Below are 17469 nucleotides of genomic sequence, written 5' to 3'. Positions count from 1 at the left end.
AGACACCCTCTACAAGGAGCTGAAATCTGCAATGCTAGCTAGTGACTGGCTTTCCAGAAGGTTAAACTGAAGCTAAAGCAACTGGCTCCGTGCATACTTATGCTTTGCAAAAAGATAAGCTGCCAGTCTTACTTCAAAAGCCATCAGCTACATTCTTTTAAACTTGAAGTTTAAGATTCTATTTAGAGTTGATAAAGTTGAGCAAGAAATTTAAGAGTGACTGATCAGACTTAATTCCTCAGTGAAGTCCCTTTTCACACACTTAACTATTCGAAGGCTGAGGGGTTGTTGTTTATTTGCAATGGCTTGGAATAGATGGCAATTCTAAGGTAGAAGAAAGATCATTTAGCAGTAGTCAGGAATGCTGCTTCTACCACAGATTTCAAGGTCCTTAAATTTTATACTCATTTATAAAATCAAGAATTCAACCACATATTTTTTAAAAGATTTTATTTATTTATTTGACAGAGAGAGACAGCGAGAGAGGGAACACAAGCAGGGGGAGTGGGAGAGGGAGTAGCAGGCCTCCCGCTGAGCAGGGAGACCGATGCAGGGCTCAATCCCAGGACTCTGGGATCATGACCTGAGCCTAAGGCAGACGCTTAATGACTGAGCCACCCAAGCACCCCCATATTTTTTTTAAATCCAGTAACTAACATATCATGATAGTAAAACTCATATCTTGATTATATATATGTGTGTGTGTGTATATATATATATATATATATACATATATATATAATCAAGATATGATTACACACACACATATATATTTAAGTCTCATTTTATCCTCCTCTTCAATATTGGCTTCCTTTCCCATTGGCTTCCTTTCCCAAACTTGTCATGAGTACTTCAAGTTTTGCAGTCAACTAATGTGGTAGGGAGAATTCGAAGATGGCCTCCCAGATTCTCACCCTCTGGTGTACATGCTTGTGTAATCCGCCATCTTTGAGTGAGGGCAGAACCTATGAATGTGATGAGATAGTCTATTATTGCTCCCTTGGTTAGGGTATGCTATGTGGCAAATTGGATTATTGCATTATATTATTTTCCATCATGGAAGACTAGAGAGGGATAAGAAGTCAGACAGATATGTTCTCGTTGGCCTGGAAGAAAGCAAACAACATTGTTGTGAATGGCCCACAAGGGCTATGTGCCAAAGATCCAGTCAGCCTCCAGGAACTGGTAACTAGAAAGAACATGGGTGCCTCCCTCCTACAGTACAGGAAATGCTTTACGCCATAGCCAATGAGCTCAGAAGAGAACTGGGAGTCTCAGTTGAGATCTCAGCCCTGGCTAGGCAGATTATGCTAAGTCTGTGATAATGTCTTATGCATCAATAGAAAGTTAATACAACTATAAATAAAATTTCAAATTAATGTTCAATTTATTCTTCTATTTCATTTTATATTCATACATTCTTATAAAAGCTGTTTATTTAGAACTTGAAAGATGACAGATGGTGTGCTAAGTACCAGCGATACCACACAGTCTCTGCCCTTAAAGTATCATAGACTAGTAAAGAAACTAGGTATACAAGCAAAATCTGTTGAGAATGGATCATATTCTTTTTTTTTTAAATTTTTTTATTGTTATGTTAATCCCCATACATTACATCATTAGTTTTAGATATAGTGTTCCATGATTCACTGTGCATAACACCCAGTGCTCCATGCAGAACGTGCCCTCCTCAATACCCATCACCAGGCTAACCCATCCTCCCACCCCCCTCCCCTCTAGAACCCTCAGTTTGTTTTTCAGAGTCCATCGTCTCTCATGGTTCTTCTCCCCCTCCGATTTCCCCCCCTTCATTCTTCCCCTCCTGCTACATTCTTCTTCTTTTTTTCTTTCTTAACATCTATTGCATTATTTGTTTCAGAGGTACAGATCTGAGATTCAACAGTCTTGCACAATTCACAGCGCTTACCAGAGCACATACCCTCCCCAGTGTCCATCACCCAGTCACCCCATCCCTCCCTCCCCACCCCCCACTCCAGCAACCCTCAGTTTGTTTCCTGAGATTAAGAATTCCTCATATCAGTGAGGTCATATGATACATGTCTTTCTCTGTTTGACTTATTTCGCTCAGCATAATACCCTCCAGTTCCATCCACGTCGTTGCAAATGGCAAGATCTCATTCCTTTTGATGGCTGCATAATATTCCATTGTATATATATACCACATCTTCTTTATCCATTCATCTGTTGTTGGACATCTTGGCTCTTTCCACAGTTTGGCTATTGTGGACATTGCTGCTATAAACATCGGGGTGCACGTACCCTTTCGGGTCCCTACTTTTGTATCTTTGGGGTAAATACCCAGGAGTGCAATTGCTGGATCATATGGTAGCTCTATTTTCAACTTTTTGAGGAACCTCCATACTGTTTGAGAATGGATCATATTCTTAACACATAGTGCCCTAGGAGTTGCTCGTACTGGCACAGCCAAGCACAAAGAGTAGTAAATACGTAAAGTAAATCTTCCTATGGGATAGAGGGATCAAGGAAAGATTCTATTATAAAATGCAACTTGAGGTAAGTGTTAAAGAGGAATAGATGTTCTTCAGGTGGAAATGGGAGAGAAGAGGATTCTGAACAGAAAAGGTCTATGACTAATCACACAGAGATATTTTTCTAGGCACTTTAAAGAGTTAAGTAAGTGAAAAGGATAAGGCTGCAGTGGAGGATGAAGAAATGAAGATGAGTCTACAGAGAAGTCTGAACAGAAAGACATCTTACAGACATGCTACCCAAAGAGACCTTATGGGGTGGCAGGCTAAGTAGCAACCAGAAACTTGCTACAAGTGCAGAATCTCAGGCCCCACCTACATCTACCAAATCAGAATCTGTGTTTTAACCACATTCTCAGGTGATTCAGAGCTACTTTCCTGGTTTAGAGCCTCTTGATGCGGACAAGTCTGGACACGATCTTTTAGATAAAGGGAAGATTTTGAAATATTTTAATGTGAGTAGTAACACAATCAGACCTATCTTTTAGAAAAAACATTAGAGGCAACGGGAAGGATGATGAAAGACACATGTGACATAAAGCAGAGGAACCGGTTAGAACATTATTCTAACACTCCAGGCAGGAGAACAAAGCAGGGACAGTGAATATAGAAAGGAGTAGACAAATAAAACAGATTTTAAGGAGACAGAATATCTAGAATTTGAACAACAGACTGGGGACACTGAGTTGTTTAAAATGAACCTCAAGTGTCTGGTTAATACAATTATGTGGGCGAAGTGGTCATTTTAAAATGTAGTAGATACAGGAGAAATGATGAGTTTTATTTTGGAAAGACTGAGTTTGAGATGCCTATGGGACTGAGCTAAAGATGTTTAGTAGGAAGTGGATATGATAGGACCTATCTAAGGATAGGACTTTAGAAAAGTCTGGATCACTTCTAGGTCACTAGAAAAGGCAGGGTCATTACTTTGCATGTCAGGGACTTGTAGGGTGTATCTGAAGTTATGAGTGAATGAGTGATTTCTGTTCAATGTTTTCTTCTAAAGTTTTTAAGACACTGGAATCAAGATTTCTACCAGCACTTGATTTTTCCCTCTTCCATCTTATTAAAATAATACTTAGGAAAAGGTATATAGGATATATATCTCTATCTATCTATCTATCTATCTATATATATATCTATATGTCTCTCTCTCTATATATGTATATATATATATATATATCTAATATTAAAAGTTTTAGAATGAGCTAAGCACACCCAGCAGCCTTGTAGATTCTGATAGGATTCTGACTGCTGCTAGGTGGAAAGTGATGCTGGCCAGGAGGAAAATCCACCTCTCCATCAATTTTCATATACCTTCTTCTTCATGGATAAATACAAAAAGTGAAGTAATAACCATAAGAGACTTGTGAAAAGATTTGGTAGAGTCTTTGTTGTACTTACAAGATGAATATGATTATACCCATGATGTAAGGGAGGAAACGCAATTTAAAAAAAAACTTACACTACAGGAAACAGAAAACAACTTTGGAGAGTATCTTATATATAATTTCCATAAAGGCAAAAAAAGAATTCACTAGCTCTATGGAAAAAGCAATAAAATAGAAGATGATGTAACAGCAGATTGAGTTAAAAAGAGAGTTCCATTATATCAAGAAATATTTAAGGAAAGTAAAATTCAAGAGAAGGAGTATAAGACAGAAATAGCAATCTAAAATTTAATCAGTGATGCAGAGATCACATTTGGGAATGTTTTTTTTTTTTTCATTCCAAAATTAAAAGATGAAGAACAAAGAAATGAAAGAATTAAAGCACAGAGAATAATTTTTATCTAAGGAGAATTTGTGTCCTATAAGAATATACCATACCAATTGAGAACAAGATACATACAAAACCTAATCATTCCTAAGCTGCATAAATATTTTAATTTGAAGAAATAGCACATTTAGTAAATACGAGTTGAGATAAATGAAAAAAAGAACACAATGATATATGAACCCAATCTAAATATGTTATATTATATGTTAATTTATAATTGTTAAATGCTTGGCAACATAACAAATGCTTAATAAGGTTCTGTTGAATTAATTAATAAATATTACAAGAAACAAACATCAAGAAACTAATAGTAAGGCTTCTAGAGTATTGCTTCTGGCCATGAAAGATTAATTGGTATCAGAATTTTTTCCTGCTGTAAAAACTAGAAAATGGAACATAATATATGAATCAATGTTTTTAAGACATTGGACAACAATCACTGAAGACTATGATCCCTGAATAAATGAAAACAGATGAGGTAAACTCTACGATCCACTCAGCTTTCAGCCTAGAAGCACTTTCTGGAAGCACATCATTTTTTTTAAATTTTATTTTATTATGTTATGTTAGTCACCATACAATACATCATTAGTTTTTGATGTAGTGATCCATGATTCATTGTTTTTGTATAACACCCAGTGCTCCATGCAGTACATGCCCTCCTTAATACCCACCACCAGGCTAACCCATCGTCCCAGCCCCCTTCCCCCCTAAAACCCTCAGTTTGTTTCTCAGAGTCCATAGTCTGTCATGGTTCATCTCTCCCTCCGACTTCCCCCGCTTCATTTTTCCCTTCCTACTCCTAATGTCCTCCATGCTGTTCCTTATGTTCCACAAATAAGTGAAACCATATGATAACTGACTTCCTCTGCTTGACTTATTTCACTTAGCATAATCTCCTCCAGTCCCATCCATGTTGATGAAAAAGTTAGGTATTCATCCTTTCTGATGGCTGAGTAATATTCCATTGTATATATGGACCACATCTTCTTTATCCATTCCTCTGTTGAAGGGCATCTCAGCTCTTTCCACAGTTTGGCTATTGCGGACATTGCTGCTATGAACATTGGAGTGCATATCGTCCTTCTTTGCACTACATCTGTATTTTTGGGGTAAATACCCAGTAGTGCAATTGCTGGGTCATAGGGTAGCTCTATTTTTAATTTTCTGAGGCACCTCCACACTGTTTTCCAAAGTGGCTGTACCAACTTGCATTCCCACCAACAATGTAAGAGGGATCCCCTTTCTCCACAACCTCTTCAACATTTGTTGTTTTTTGCCTTGTCTATTTTTGCCATTCTAACTGGTGTATGTTGGTATCTCAGTGTGGTTTTGATTTTAATTTCCCTGATGGCTAATGATGTTGAACATTTTTTTCATGTGTCTGTTAGTCATTTGTATGTCTTCTTTGGAGAAGTGTCTGTTCATGTTTTCTGCCCATTTTTTGACTTGATTATTTGGTTTTTGGGTGTTGAGTTTGAAAAGTTCTTTATAGATCTTGGATACCAGCCCTTTATCTGTAGTGTCATTTGCAAATATCTTCTCCCATTCTGTGGGTTGCCTCTTTGTTTTGTTGACTGTTTCCTTTGCTGTGCAGAAGCTTTTTACCTTGATGAAGTCCCAAAAGTTCATTTTTGCTTTTGTTTCACTAGCCTTTGGAAATGTATCTTGAAAGACGTTGCTGTGGCCAGTGTCAAAAAGGTTACTGCCTATATTATCCTCTAGGATTTTGATGGATTCCTGTCTCACATTGAGGTCTGTCATCCATTTTGAGTTTATCTTTGTGTATGGTGTTAGAGAATGGTCAAGTTTCATTCTTCTGCATGTGGCTGTCCAATTTTCCCAGCACCATTTATTGAAGAGATTGTCTTTTTTATAGACCAATGGAACAGAACAGAGAGCCCAGATATGGACCCTCAACTCTATGGTCAAATAATCTTTGACAAAGCAGGAAAAAATATTCAATGGGAAACACATCATTCTTATTGAGTTTAATACATAGAGATCCGTGCTCAGTGCATTGAGGAGACAGCAAGGAGGACATGGAGAAAAAGAGCTGTGGAAATCAACTCGGGAGTCTGCATGACTTCACTGGTGAATACTAAGAGGCACATGCATAGAGTGAACATGGGTGAAGCCAGGAAAAGAGCTAGAAGGGACTTATAAGTTGGATAATTCCTAAAATTCAAAAAGAACTAAGAAATAATTTGAGTTCTGACCAGTTAGAGTGGAGAGATCTTATTATAAATGTGTGGCATTCAGTGTAGAGAGCAGATGGAAAACAATACAGAAAATAAATGAAACCAAAAGCTTTTCTTTAAAGATCAAGAGAATTGACTATTTGTTTTTTTTTTTTTTTTTTTTAAAGATTTTATTCATTTATTTGACACAGAGAGACACAGCGAGAGAGGGAACACAAGCAGGGGGAGTGGGAGAGGGAGAAGCAGGCTTCCCGCGGAGCAGGGAGCCCGATGTGGGACTTGATCCCAGGACCCTGGGATCATGACCTGAGCCGAAGGCAGACGCTTAACGACTGAGCCACCCAGGCGCCCTTGACTATTTGTTTTTAAGAGATTTTTATTTATGAGAAGACTGATCCATATAATATAAAGAAGACAATAACCAAAAGAAAGATGAAAGAGGGTATATTACTAGAGCTCCTACAGATACCAAATGGATAGTAAGGGTTTATAATAAAAACTATGCCAATAAATTCAAAGGCTTAGATGAAATGGAAAAACTCCTTGAAAAAACAAAAATTACCAAAACTGTCACAAGGATAAGTAGAAAATCTGGGGTGCCTGGGTGGCTCAGCAGGTTACTGATACTCTTGATTTCAGCTCAGGTCATGATCTCAGGGTCATGAGATCAAGCCCCGAGTCAGGCTCTGCACTCAGCAGGGAGTCTGCTTGGGATTCTATCTCTCCCTCTCCGTCTGCCCCTCCCCCTCCTCCCTCGCTTGCTCTCTCTCTCTCTTACTTTCAAATAAATACATAAGTCTGAAGAAAAAAGGATAAGTAGAAAATCTGAATAGCCCTGAATATATAAAGAAATTAAATGCATAGTTCCATTTTCCCACAGAGAAAACTCAAGGCCTACATGGCTTCACTGGTTAATTACACTAAATAATTAAAGAAGAAATGATACCAAACCTATAGAAAGAATTTCAGGAAATAGAGAAGTAAAAATGTTTATAAGGCCAGCACTACACTGATAACAGAAGTAAAGAAATTACAAGATAAAAAGAAACCTATAAACCAAAATCACATATAGACACAAAAGTCCTTGACAACATATTAGGAAATTGAACCCAGAAATGAAAATATTAATTCATTATGACCAGTGGATTTTAATACTACCTAGGAATGCAAGGTTGGTTTAACATTTGAAAATTAGTATAACTCCTCATAAAAACAAAATAAAGGATAAAAAAGTCAATAGATGCAGACAAAACATTTGATAAAATTCAACATCTATTCATGATAAAAGCTCTCAGCAAACTAAGTCAAGAAGGTAACTTTCTCAAACTAACAATGGGTATCCACAGAAAACCGATAGCTGTCATCATAGTGGGGAAAGAATAATGTTATCCCATAAAATTGAGAACAAGGAAAGAATGTCTGCTCTCACTACTATTTGTTTTTGAGCTGAAGGTCCTACCTAGTATAATAATATAAGAAAAAGAATACAATTTATACAGATTAGAAAGAAAGGTGTCAATTGTCCAAATTCACAGTTGACATGATTATGCACTTAGAAAATATGAAGGAATCCACAAAAAACACTACTGCTAATGTGAAATTAGCAAAGTTGTATGATACAAGATCAATGTATAGAAAACAAGTTTAGGGACACCTGGGTGGCCCAGGAGGTTAAGCGTCTGCCTTTGGCTCAGGTCATGATCTCAGGGTCCTGGGATGGAGCCCCACATTGGGCTCCCTGCTCAGCGGGGAGCCTGCTTCTCCTTCTGCCTCTGCTGGTCCCCCTGCTTGTGCCCTCTCTGTCTCTCACTCTCACTCTCTTTCTCTCTCTGGCAAATAAATAAGTAAAATCTTTTAAAAAAGAAACCAAGTTTATTTTTGTACATTAGCAATGAATGAGAAATGAATTAGAAAATTCAATTTAAAAAAACTCCATTTATAGTGGCATCAAAAAACATGAAATGTTTAAGAATAAGTTTTCCAGGTTTATTGAAATGTACAATGTGATGATTTGGTACATGTATATATTGTAAAATATTTACCACAATAAAGTTAATTAATACATTCTTCACCTCACATAATTTCCATTTTATTGTGGTGGTGTTGAGACCACTAAAGCTCTATTCTTACAGCAACTTTTAAGTATGCATTAGAGTATTGATAACTATAGTCACAATGTTGTACATTAGATCCCCAAAACTTACTCATCTTATTACTGAGAGTTTGTACTCTTTGACCAACATCTCCCCATTTCCTCCACCCCTCAGTTCATGGCAACCATTATTCTATTTTCTATTTCTATGTGCTCGGTGTTTTCAGAGTCCACACATAGGTAAGAGCATGGTCTTTCTCTGGCTGGCTGGCTTATTTTACTTAGCATATGGGAGGATTTCCTTCTTTCTTAGGGCTGAATAATATTCCATTGTGTATATGTACTACATATTCTTTATCCATTTATCCATGGATGAACACTTAGATTATTTCTATGTCTTTTTTTTATTTTTCAAAGATTTTATTTATTTATTTGTTAGAGAGAGAGAGAGCATGAATCAGGGGAGGGGCAGAGGGAGAGAGAGAAGCAGACTCCCTGCCGAGCAGGGAGCCCGATGTGGGGCTCAATCCCAGGACCCTGGGAACATGACCTGAGCTGAAGGAAGACGCTTAACTGACTGAGCCACCCAGGCACCCCATATTATTTCTATGTCTTGGCTATTGTGAGTAATGTTACAATGAATATGGAAGTGCAGGTATTTATTCAAGACAGTGATTTCATCTCCTTTGGATAGATACTGAAAAGTGGGATTACTGGATCATATGATAGTTATATCTTTAAGTTTTTGAGGAACCTCCATTTTCCATAGTGGCTGTACCAACATCAAGATTGCACAAGGGTTCCCTTTTCTCCACATTCTCACTAGCATGTATTATCTCTTGTTTTTTATAACAACCATTCTGATAGGTGTGAGGCAATATCTCATTGTGCTTTTGATTTGCATTGAAAATCAGTTGATTTTCAACAAAGATATCATGGAAATTAAGTGGGGGAAGAGGATGCCTTTTCAATGTATGGTACTAAATAAACTAGATATCCAAATGGAAAAAAATCCATTCATACCTTATATCATGCACAAAACTTAACTCAAAATGAATCATAAATCTAAATGTAAGAGCAGAAACTATAACATTTCTAGGAAAAAATAGGAGGAAATATTTGTGACCTTGGGATACGTAAATATTCCCTAGATCTGGAACAGAAAGTACAAGTCAAAAGGGAAAAAGTATTAAATTGAACCTCATCAAATTGAAATATTTTACTCTTTGTAAGACAATGGCAGGCAAACCACAAATTAGACGAAAATATTCTTCGTGCATGTATATAACAAATGACTTGTATCCATAATCTATAAACCAATCTTACACCTCAATAGTAAGAGGTCAAATAACTCAATTTATTTAAGGGGCAAAATGTTTAAACAAATCCTTCACAAAAGAAGATTTATGAAATGCCAATGAAAAGTCCCATGAAAAGATATTCAACACCAAGCAAGTCATCAAGCAAATGCAAATTAAAATCACAGTGAGTACCACTTCCCACCTTCTAGAAAGGATGTAATTTTAATGGATTGAAAAATAACATGTTAATGATGATGTTTGAATAGGTAGGACTCTTGTATATTGACAGGAAGAATGTAAAATTGTATAGTCACTTCAGAAAACAATTTGATAGTTTCTCATAAATTAAACAAATATTTAATATATGCCCTATCAATCTCTAAGCATTTACCTAAGATAAATAGATATGTGTCCACACAAAGACTTGCACACAAAAGTTCAGAGCAGCTTTATTCATAATAGCCCCAAACTGGTAATAATCTAAATATCCATCAGAAAGTGAATGGATAAAACATTTGTATTATAGCCACAAGTTGGAATTCCATTGAGTAATGGCAAGAAAACATTGATACATCAAACAGAAGGTATGGATCCTAAAAAAACATTATCCCATACCAAAGGAGCTAGACATAAAAGACAATGCATTATATAATTCAAATCATATGAAGTTCTAGAATGGGCAAAACTAAGCTATAATGAGAAAAAGGAAAGCTGAGTTGCCTGGCATCAGGGTCAGAGGGAAAGTGAGAAAGAGTTGGTGACATACACTGGGAAAAGATAGGAGCTAATTTGGGGAGGTTGTAGAAATGTTCCAAAGCTTGACTGTGGTGGTAGTTACATGAGTGCATATAATTGTCAAAACTCACTGAACTGTGCACTTTAAATGGTCCCATCTTATCATATGCAAAATGTATCTAATTAAAGTTGATTTAAAAGTGAGTTTACAAATGGTTTAAAATTTATCTTTTTGGTCTTTCTGTATTTTCCAAATTCTCTCTTCAAATTCATTTATTAATATTTTCATTAAAATGAACTAATTAAAAGATTATTTTTCCCACTTTATTGCATATGCAGTAACCTTGTATAAGTACTCTGCAAGCAACCTGGTCAGCTCTACAAAATATAATCAGGACCTCCAAAAACTAGTCCTTTAACTCTTCCTTACTGTATATATACATATGTAGATTTTCTTTATCCAAAGACATACTGAATTCATCATTAAAAATAAAAACAAAAACTGCAGATGATCAGCCTTTGCATTGGAATCAAGATTTACAATTTTCTTCAATTGCTTGCTGGACCTGATCTGAGCAGTCTTCTCGTCTTGTTATATAAGAGTGTGGGCAGCGACAGGTGGGGTCCAGGCAAGCCAACCACTTATAGACTGAGAGCACCTGAAATGGGGTGAGCCAAATGCTAGATAAGAAGCAAAAACCAAGAATTTTAACAAGTGAAATATAGTGTGAAATGAGAGGGAGATAAAAACAGACCAGAAATAGGCTCAAAAATGAGACAGTTGATTCATCCAGATACCCAGGAAAGCTAATTTTACAATTGAGCCTCTGGCAACTAAGGCTAACAAAGAAATTATGTCTTATTACTTAATTATCCTTTTCCACTGAAAGAAAGGATGCCGATTTTCTGATAGAAAATGTGTTCCTGGAGCAGAACTCAAGACAGAATTTATTATGGGGTCAATGAAATTTTGGTAATGAGGTAAATGGCATTGTCAAGAGAATTTTTAAAAAGTCAGCAACTCTGCACAAAGACACTGTCCTTGTGCCCAAGAAGGCAGCGGAGGTGGTACTAAGATGAACACCTGATAAAGATGGTCAATTTGGGACACAAGGTTAAGGCATTGCTTTCTGATCATGTAACTTAATACAGTCGTAGTAGCATAGGAGAAAATTAAAGAAAAAAAGTAGTTCATATGCTTATTAAACAGTTTTCTGTGAATTTCAACTATATTAGGCGAGCCTCTGGTTGAGGCCAGGGATCAGACAACGAATGACTGAATTCTCTAACAAGTACCTGTAGTGCGGGCATCCTATGTTGCTGTGATGGCCATATGCTTTCCACACCAGATGGGAAGGAAGATGTCATTCTGCTGTGAAAGCTGAGGAGACAGACAGAAGGCTATTGCACTTTAGAACAGGTGGGGACAGCAGGATTTCTTTCAGGTAGAGCCAGCATTTTCTTCAGGGAAGAGCTTTCTGTCTCCTAAACTACTTAAGCACGTGTTTGGTTAAGACCTCTAAGTTTTACACAACGTGTATAAAATGGCTTTAGCTTGAAAAATTTTAAGACAAGTCTTACAGCTGACCTCCTTGTCCATCAAAGGAACTCAGTGTTAACACTGGGGACTATCTATCTTTTAGACACACTGCATCCTGATGCACTTGCCAAGATGAGTAAGCTATAAGGTCAGTTGAAAACTTCACCTGTGCATTGGGGTTACATATGTTTTAACATATCTGTGCTCATGAATGTCTTGCAAATGTAGCATTTGCAATTTTTGTAAAAGTGATGCTGAGACATTCAGGTTCAGATTCTTCTTGAGAGTAAACATGGCTACAATCAAAAAGCGACTGGAGGAAGTTAGCAATTTTATTCAGCATTATTTAATATCCTAGATGATGACTGAGGACCCCCCAAGATACCAACAAGATCAAGAAATAGTAATAAGCACTGTAGGGAATTTTTAACAAAACAAGTAAAACACTCTTAAAGAGCCTTGAAACATGCAAAGACAAGATTGATTTTTTTAGACTTATCATGTTATTTAAATATGAAAAGATAACTTAAAACACCAGGTCCAATTGATAACATTTAAATTAGAGATTGCACCTGCAGGAGGTTATTTCATCATCAACACTGGTTAGCGATAGAGTTCAGATACAAGACTGAAGAGACATTCATAGAGTACAGTCTGTTGGCCATATGCTATTCCTGTCCATTGAGTTAAAGGCAAGTTTAATGCATACTGCCAATAGACTGAACTTTGTTATGTGTTATTTTTATTTTTTAAACAATTATTTGTTTATGAGAAAGAGAGAGAGAAAGCACAGGGGTAGGGAGGGGAGGGGCAGAGGGAGAGGGAGAGAGGGAATCCCAAGCAGACCACCCCAGCCGAGTGCAGAACCCCACACAGGGCTCGATCTCACATCCCTGAGATCATGACCTGAGCCAAAATCCAGAGTCAGATGCTTAACCCACTGAGCCATCCAGGTACCCCTATGTGTTCTTTTTAATGAGAAGGAATTATATAAATAGAATTATATAAACTCTGGGTTTCTGTAAACAACCATATATATGTCATTGTGTGAACAATAACATTACTAAATCTGTACTTTATTGTCTTTGTCTTTGATAGCTAAAACCAAATCTCTGATTATCACAGAATCCATACTCGTTAAGACAGAGAGATTATTTTTTAAAGATCCTGAATTCTAATTTATGGTAATCTCTTGATTCTATTTCAGTTTTAAAGATGACTTTATATTTTATTTTTATTTGGGGGGAGCAGAGGAATAGGGAGAGAGAGAATCTTAAGCAGGTTTCACACCTAGACCAGAGCCAGTCACGGGGCTCAGTGCAGGGCTCAGTCACACAACCCTGAGATCATGACCTGAGCTGAAATCAAGAGTCAGGAGTTTAACTGACTGAGCCACCCAGGAGACACTATTTCAATTTTACATAGAGTTCCCCCACACCTGGAATAAAGCAATCCTTTCTTATAGTTAATTGATCAATTCTGATATTAACATTTTAATGAGGTATTTGTGTTGATATATAAGAATGAAATTGATTTATAGTATTTTATTAGGTCTTCCTGTTCATGTAATACCGGATTTATAAAACAAATTTGAAAGCTTTATTTTTTCTACGGCCCAGAATATTTCAAATATCATTGGAATTTAAAGGTTAGTTAAACCTCAACTGTGAACCAATCTGGTCCAAATTCCCATTAAAAACAGCAGATATGGGGCACCTGGATGGCTCAATCAGTTTATGATCCGACTCTTGATTTCAGCTCAGGTCATGGGGGTCCATGCTAGGCATGAAACCTGCTCTCTCCCTCTGTCCCTACCCCCACCTGCTCACTCTCTCTCTTAGATAGATAGATAGATAGATAGATAGATAGATAGATAGATAGATAGATAGTTAGATAGATAGACAGACAGACAGGACAGATGTTTGATTTGTCTAGGGTTTCTACTTTTTTTTTAAGATTATATTTATTTACTTATTTGAAAGAGAGAGAGAGAAGGGAGGAGCAGAGGGAGAGGGACAAGCAGACTCCACGCTGAGCGCAGAGCCCAATGTGCAGCTCGATCCCAGGACTCTGAGATCATGACCTGAGCCAAAATCAAGAGTGAGACGCTTAACTGAGTGAGCCACCCAGGCCCCTCTGGAGTTTCTACTTCTAAGATAAATTTTTGTAAATTTGCATTTTGCTGTTGCCATTGAGTTTCAGGTAGTAGTTCTTAAAATATTTTAATCTGTATAGAGTCAGTATTTGTTTTTCTCTTTTCTTCTTATCTTCTCTCCTAATTGTATCTGTATTTGTTTTCTGTTTTCTTCTTAATCAGACTCACAAAAGACTCTTCAATGAACTGGGTTTTGGAATTTTTCCCTTCTCTTTTGTATTTGTTTGTTTGATTTTAATTAATTCTTGATTGCCTCGGTGTTAAACCCGTCTTTCTAGGTTTGTTTGTTGTTTTGTTGTTCTTTCTGTAATTTCTTAAGATGAGTATTTAGTTTATCCATTTTTCATCACCTTAATTAGTAATAAAGACAATTAAGGATATAATAAATTTTTCCTTGTGTTCCATAGACTTGATATGAAGTATTTTAATTTAATTTTCTTCTTTGATAACTTCTAATTCCCTTTTCTGACCCAAAAATGATCTGGGATATATTTCTTATTTTCTAAGTAAATATTTTGCAACATGCATTTATTATTTATTTTTAATTTAAGGAATTTTGGTCAGAAAACATTGCCTATAAAATCTTTAATTTTTAAAATTTATTTAAGTTTCTTTGTACTCCAGGGAAAGAAAAAAATTTAAACTATCCCTTGAATATACATAAATTAATACTATCTAAATATAGCATATAATAATGAAAGGTTACATCTGATGCCAGTTTTATTGACTGTATTCTTAAGTTCTTCTATCTTCTTATCATTGTTTTTTGTTCACTAAAGATGCCAAATTCTAAGAAAGTTGCATTACTGTTTCTTATTATAACTATTTTTTTAAAAGATATTTATTTATTCCATTTGACAGAGAGAGAGAGCTCATGAGCAGGGGGAGCAGCAGGCAGAAGGAGAGGGAGAAGCAGGCTTTCTGCTGAGCAAGGAGCCCAATGTGGGGCTTGATCCCAGGACCCTGGGATCATGACCTGAGCCAAAGGCAGATGCTTAACCACATGAGCCACCCAGGTGCCCCCCTATTATAACTATTTTTTTCAAGTTCTTGAATTTGGATAGTTTTGTGTAGGTTTTGGATAATTTTATTTTATATAATTGACTGTATGTTGTATAGTATGTATAGATTGATATCTATTACATCTTAATCACTCTTCATTCTATGGTTCCCCACTTTGGTTTTTTTTTTTTTAGAGATTTCATTCTATATTATTAATGCTTATATTCTTTTCTGCTGACACAATCAGACATATTTTTGCCTATTATTTGACATATTTTCCCTATTATTTGAAAACAGTGTAAAATACAGTTGACCCTTGAACAACACAAGGGTTAGGGATCCCAACATATAAATTATGACTCCCCAAAAACTTAATGACTGTTGACCAGAAGCCTTACTGATAACCTAAATAGTTGATTAACACATATATTTTGTATGCTATATGTATACTATACTGTATTCTTACAACAAAGTAAGCTAGAGAAAAGAAAATTTTATTAAGAAAGTCATAAGGGAAAGAAAATAAATTCACAGTGCTGTACTGTAAAAAAATCCACCCGTAAGTGGACCCAAGCAGTTCAAACCTGTGTTGTTCAAGGGTCAACTGTATAATCTCCCCATTAAGATTGACTTTCATCTACAAAAATTCTCTGTTTTTCTACCAATTCCAATCTTTGAACCCTCCCCAGTTAGAAATGAAAAGCTTTTCTTCCTCCTCCCCATTACCTCACATCAAATCTTTGGTATTTTTAGGCTTACTTCTCCCACTTTCTCCCTCCCCCCCCGGAAGTTCTAGGTTTTGAATGCAGCATTCTGGACAATTTTTATCATTTCTTTTTAAGTGCATGCCTTCCTTTACAAGGATGTGTTTTAAATATGTTCTTGGGCAAGCTCTCCTTATCCACTTTGGGAGAAACACAGGCAAGTGCTCATTTTTCATCTCTGTTTTCCTTCTCTTGTCCTCCCCACCTTGAAGCCTCTATTCTGCCTCATCCCTTCTTTGCTCTGAGTTGTTCTTGAGTATTTCCTTCAGATGGGCTATATGCATGAAGCTGTTTCTGAATTATTGCCTAGTCTCCATATCTTTCTTTTGCTCTGACAGGTGAATGAAATCCTGACTGAGCATAGGATTCGAATACTGCAGTCATTTCTCTCAGTCATCTGGGATGTTATGTCATTGTCTTCCAGCTTCCTAGGTTGCTGATGAGTTCAATGCCAGGCTGATTCTTTTTCTTCTGTAAACCACTTGTTCTTTCTATGTAGGAGTTTATAAGATTATGTATTTGTATAGAATTCTGGAATTTTATTACAATATGTTGAGGTGTGTGTTTTACTTATCAGTCTAGCCTGGAACAGAAGAAACCCATTTAATATTCACACTCAGGTCTATCCTCTGTTCCCCCAAATTTTCTTCTGTTATTTGCTCAGATTGTGCATCTCTCTTCTAAGTTGTTTCCCCCATATTAAACAATTGTTTATTTATATATTAAACTCCTATGTTTACTCTAATGATTATCATCTCTTTATCCTTTTAATGTGTGCTTTGAGCTAATACTCTGCCCCTGACATTCCAGGCAACTAATTTGGGTCTCAACAGTGGCGTTTTCTCTTTCCATTCAACTATAAAATTTTGGGTTTATTAATTATGCAAATGTTTTTATTGTAGAAATACTTATGTGCTGCATTTGAATCTTTTTGAATCTTTCTCTCTCTCTCTCTACATATATATATATTTTTATAATTTGTTTTGTCATCCTCGAAGGTTGTATTTTGTTGAGTATGTGCTTGCTTTGTTTTGACAGATTCTGATTCTCTAACTGCTTGTCCCCCTCAAATACATATTTTTATTTGTCAATAAATTGGGATTCTGGTCACATTGAGAAATTACTAGATAGGTAGTGGGAAGTGAAGTAGTCTCTCCTGCTGGGGATCAGTGGAATAGAAATAGTAAAGCCCTCCCTCCACATCCCACTTCCTGTTACCTTCTTGGCCTCAGGAGCAAAGCAGACTCAGCCTGTCTGTTTACCTCCTTCTAGGCTTCTTGAGGTGCTGGGAGAACTAGGCCATTCAAACCGGCAGATGTTGAGAAATTGATCTCTCATCTAGGATCCCACAGACTGCTGTGAGATAGGCTTATCCCAAGGTCCACCACTT

General features: G+C 36.6%; 1 protein-coding gene across 6 annotated transcripts in view; it reads left to right on the top strand.

Moving 5' to 3' along the window:
* NTM (neurotrimin) overlaps positions 1–17469 on the top strand; it is a 943472-nt gene that overhangs the window by 401009 nt on the left and 524994 nt on the right. The window contains exon 1 of one of the 6 annotated variants that reach the window (XM_078058756.1): positions 16164–16236. The exons of the other annotated variants lie outside the window; for them this stretch is intronic. Within the exon in view, the coding sequence (XP_077914882.1) occupies positions 16179–16236 (58 nt within the window). The 5' untranslated portion in view covers positions 16164–16178. Of the gene's footprint in view, positions 1–16163; positions 16237–17469 lie in introns of those variants that run through there. 6 annotated transcript variants of the gene reach the window in all.

The sequence above is a fragment of the Halichoerus grypus genome, chromosome 11 (genome assembly GCF_964656455.1).
Source record: "Halichoerus grypus chromosome 11, mHalGry1.hap1.1, whole genome shotgun sequence".
NCBI lineage: Eukaryota > Metazoa > Chordata > Mammalia > Carnivora > Phocidae > Halichoerus > Halichoerus grypus.
Note: the sequence above shows the minus strand (reverse complement) of the source record. Positions and strands in the feature narration are given on the sequence as shown.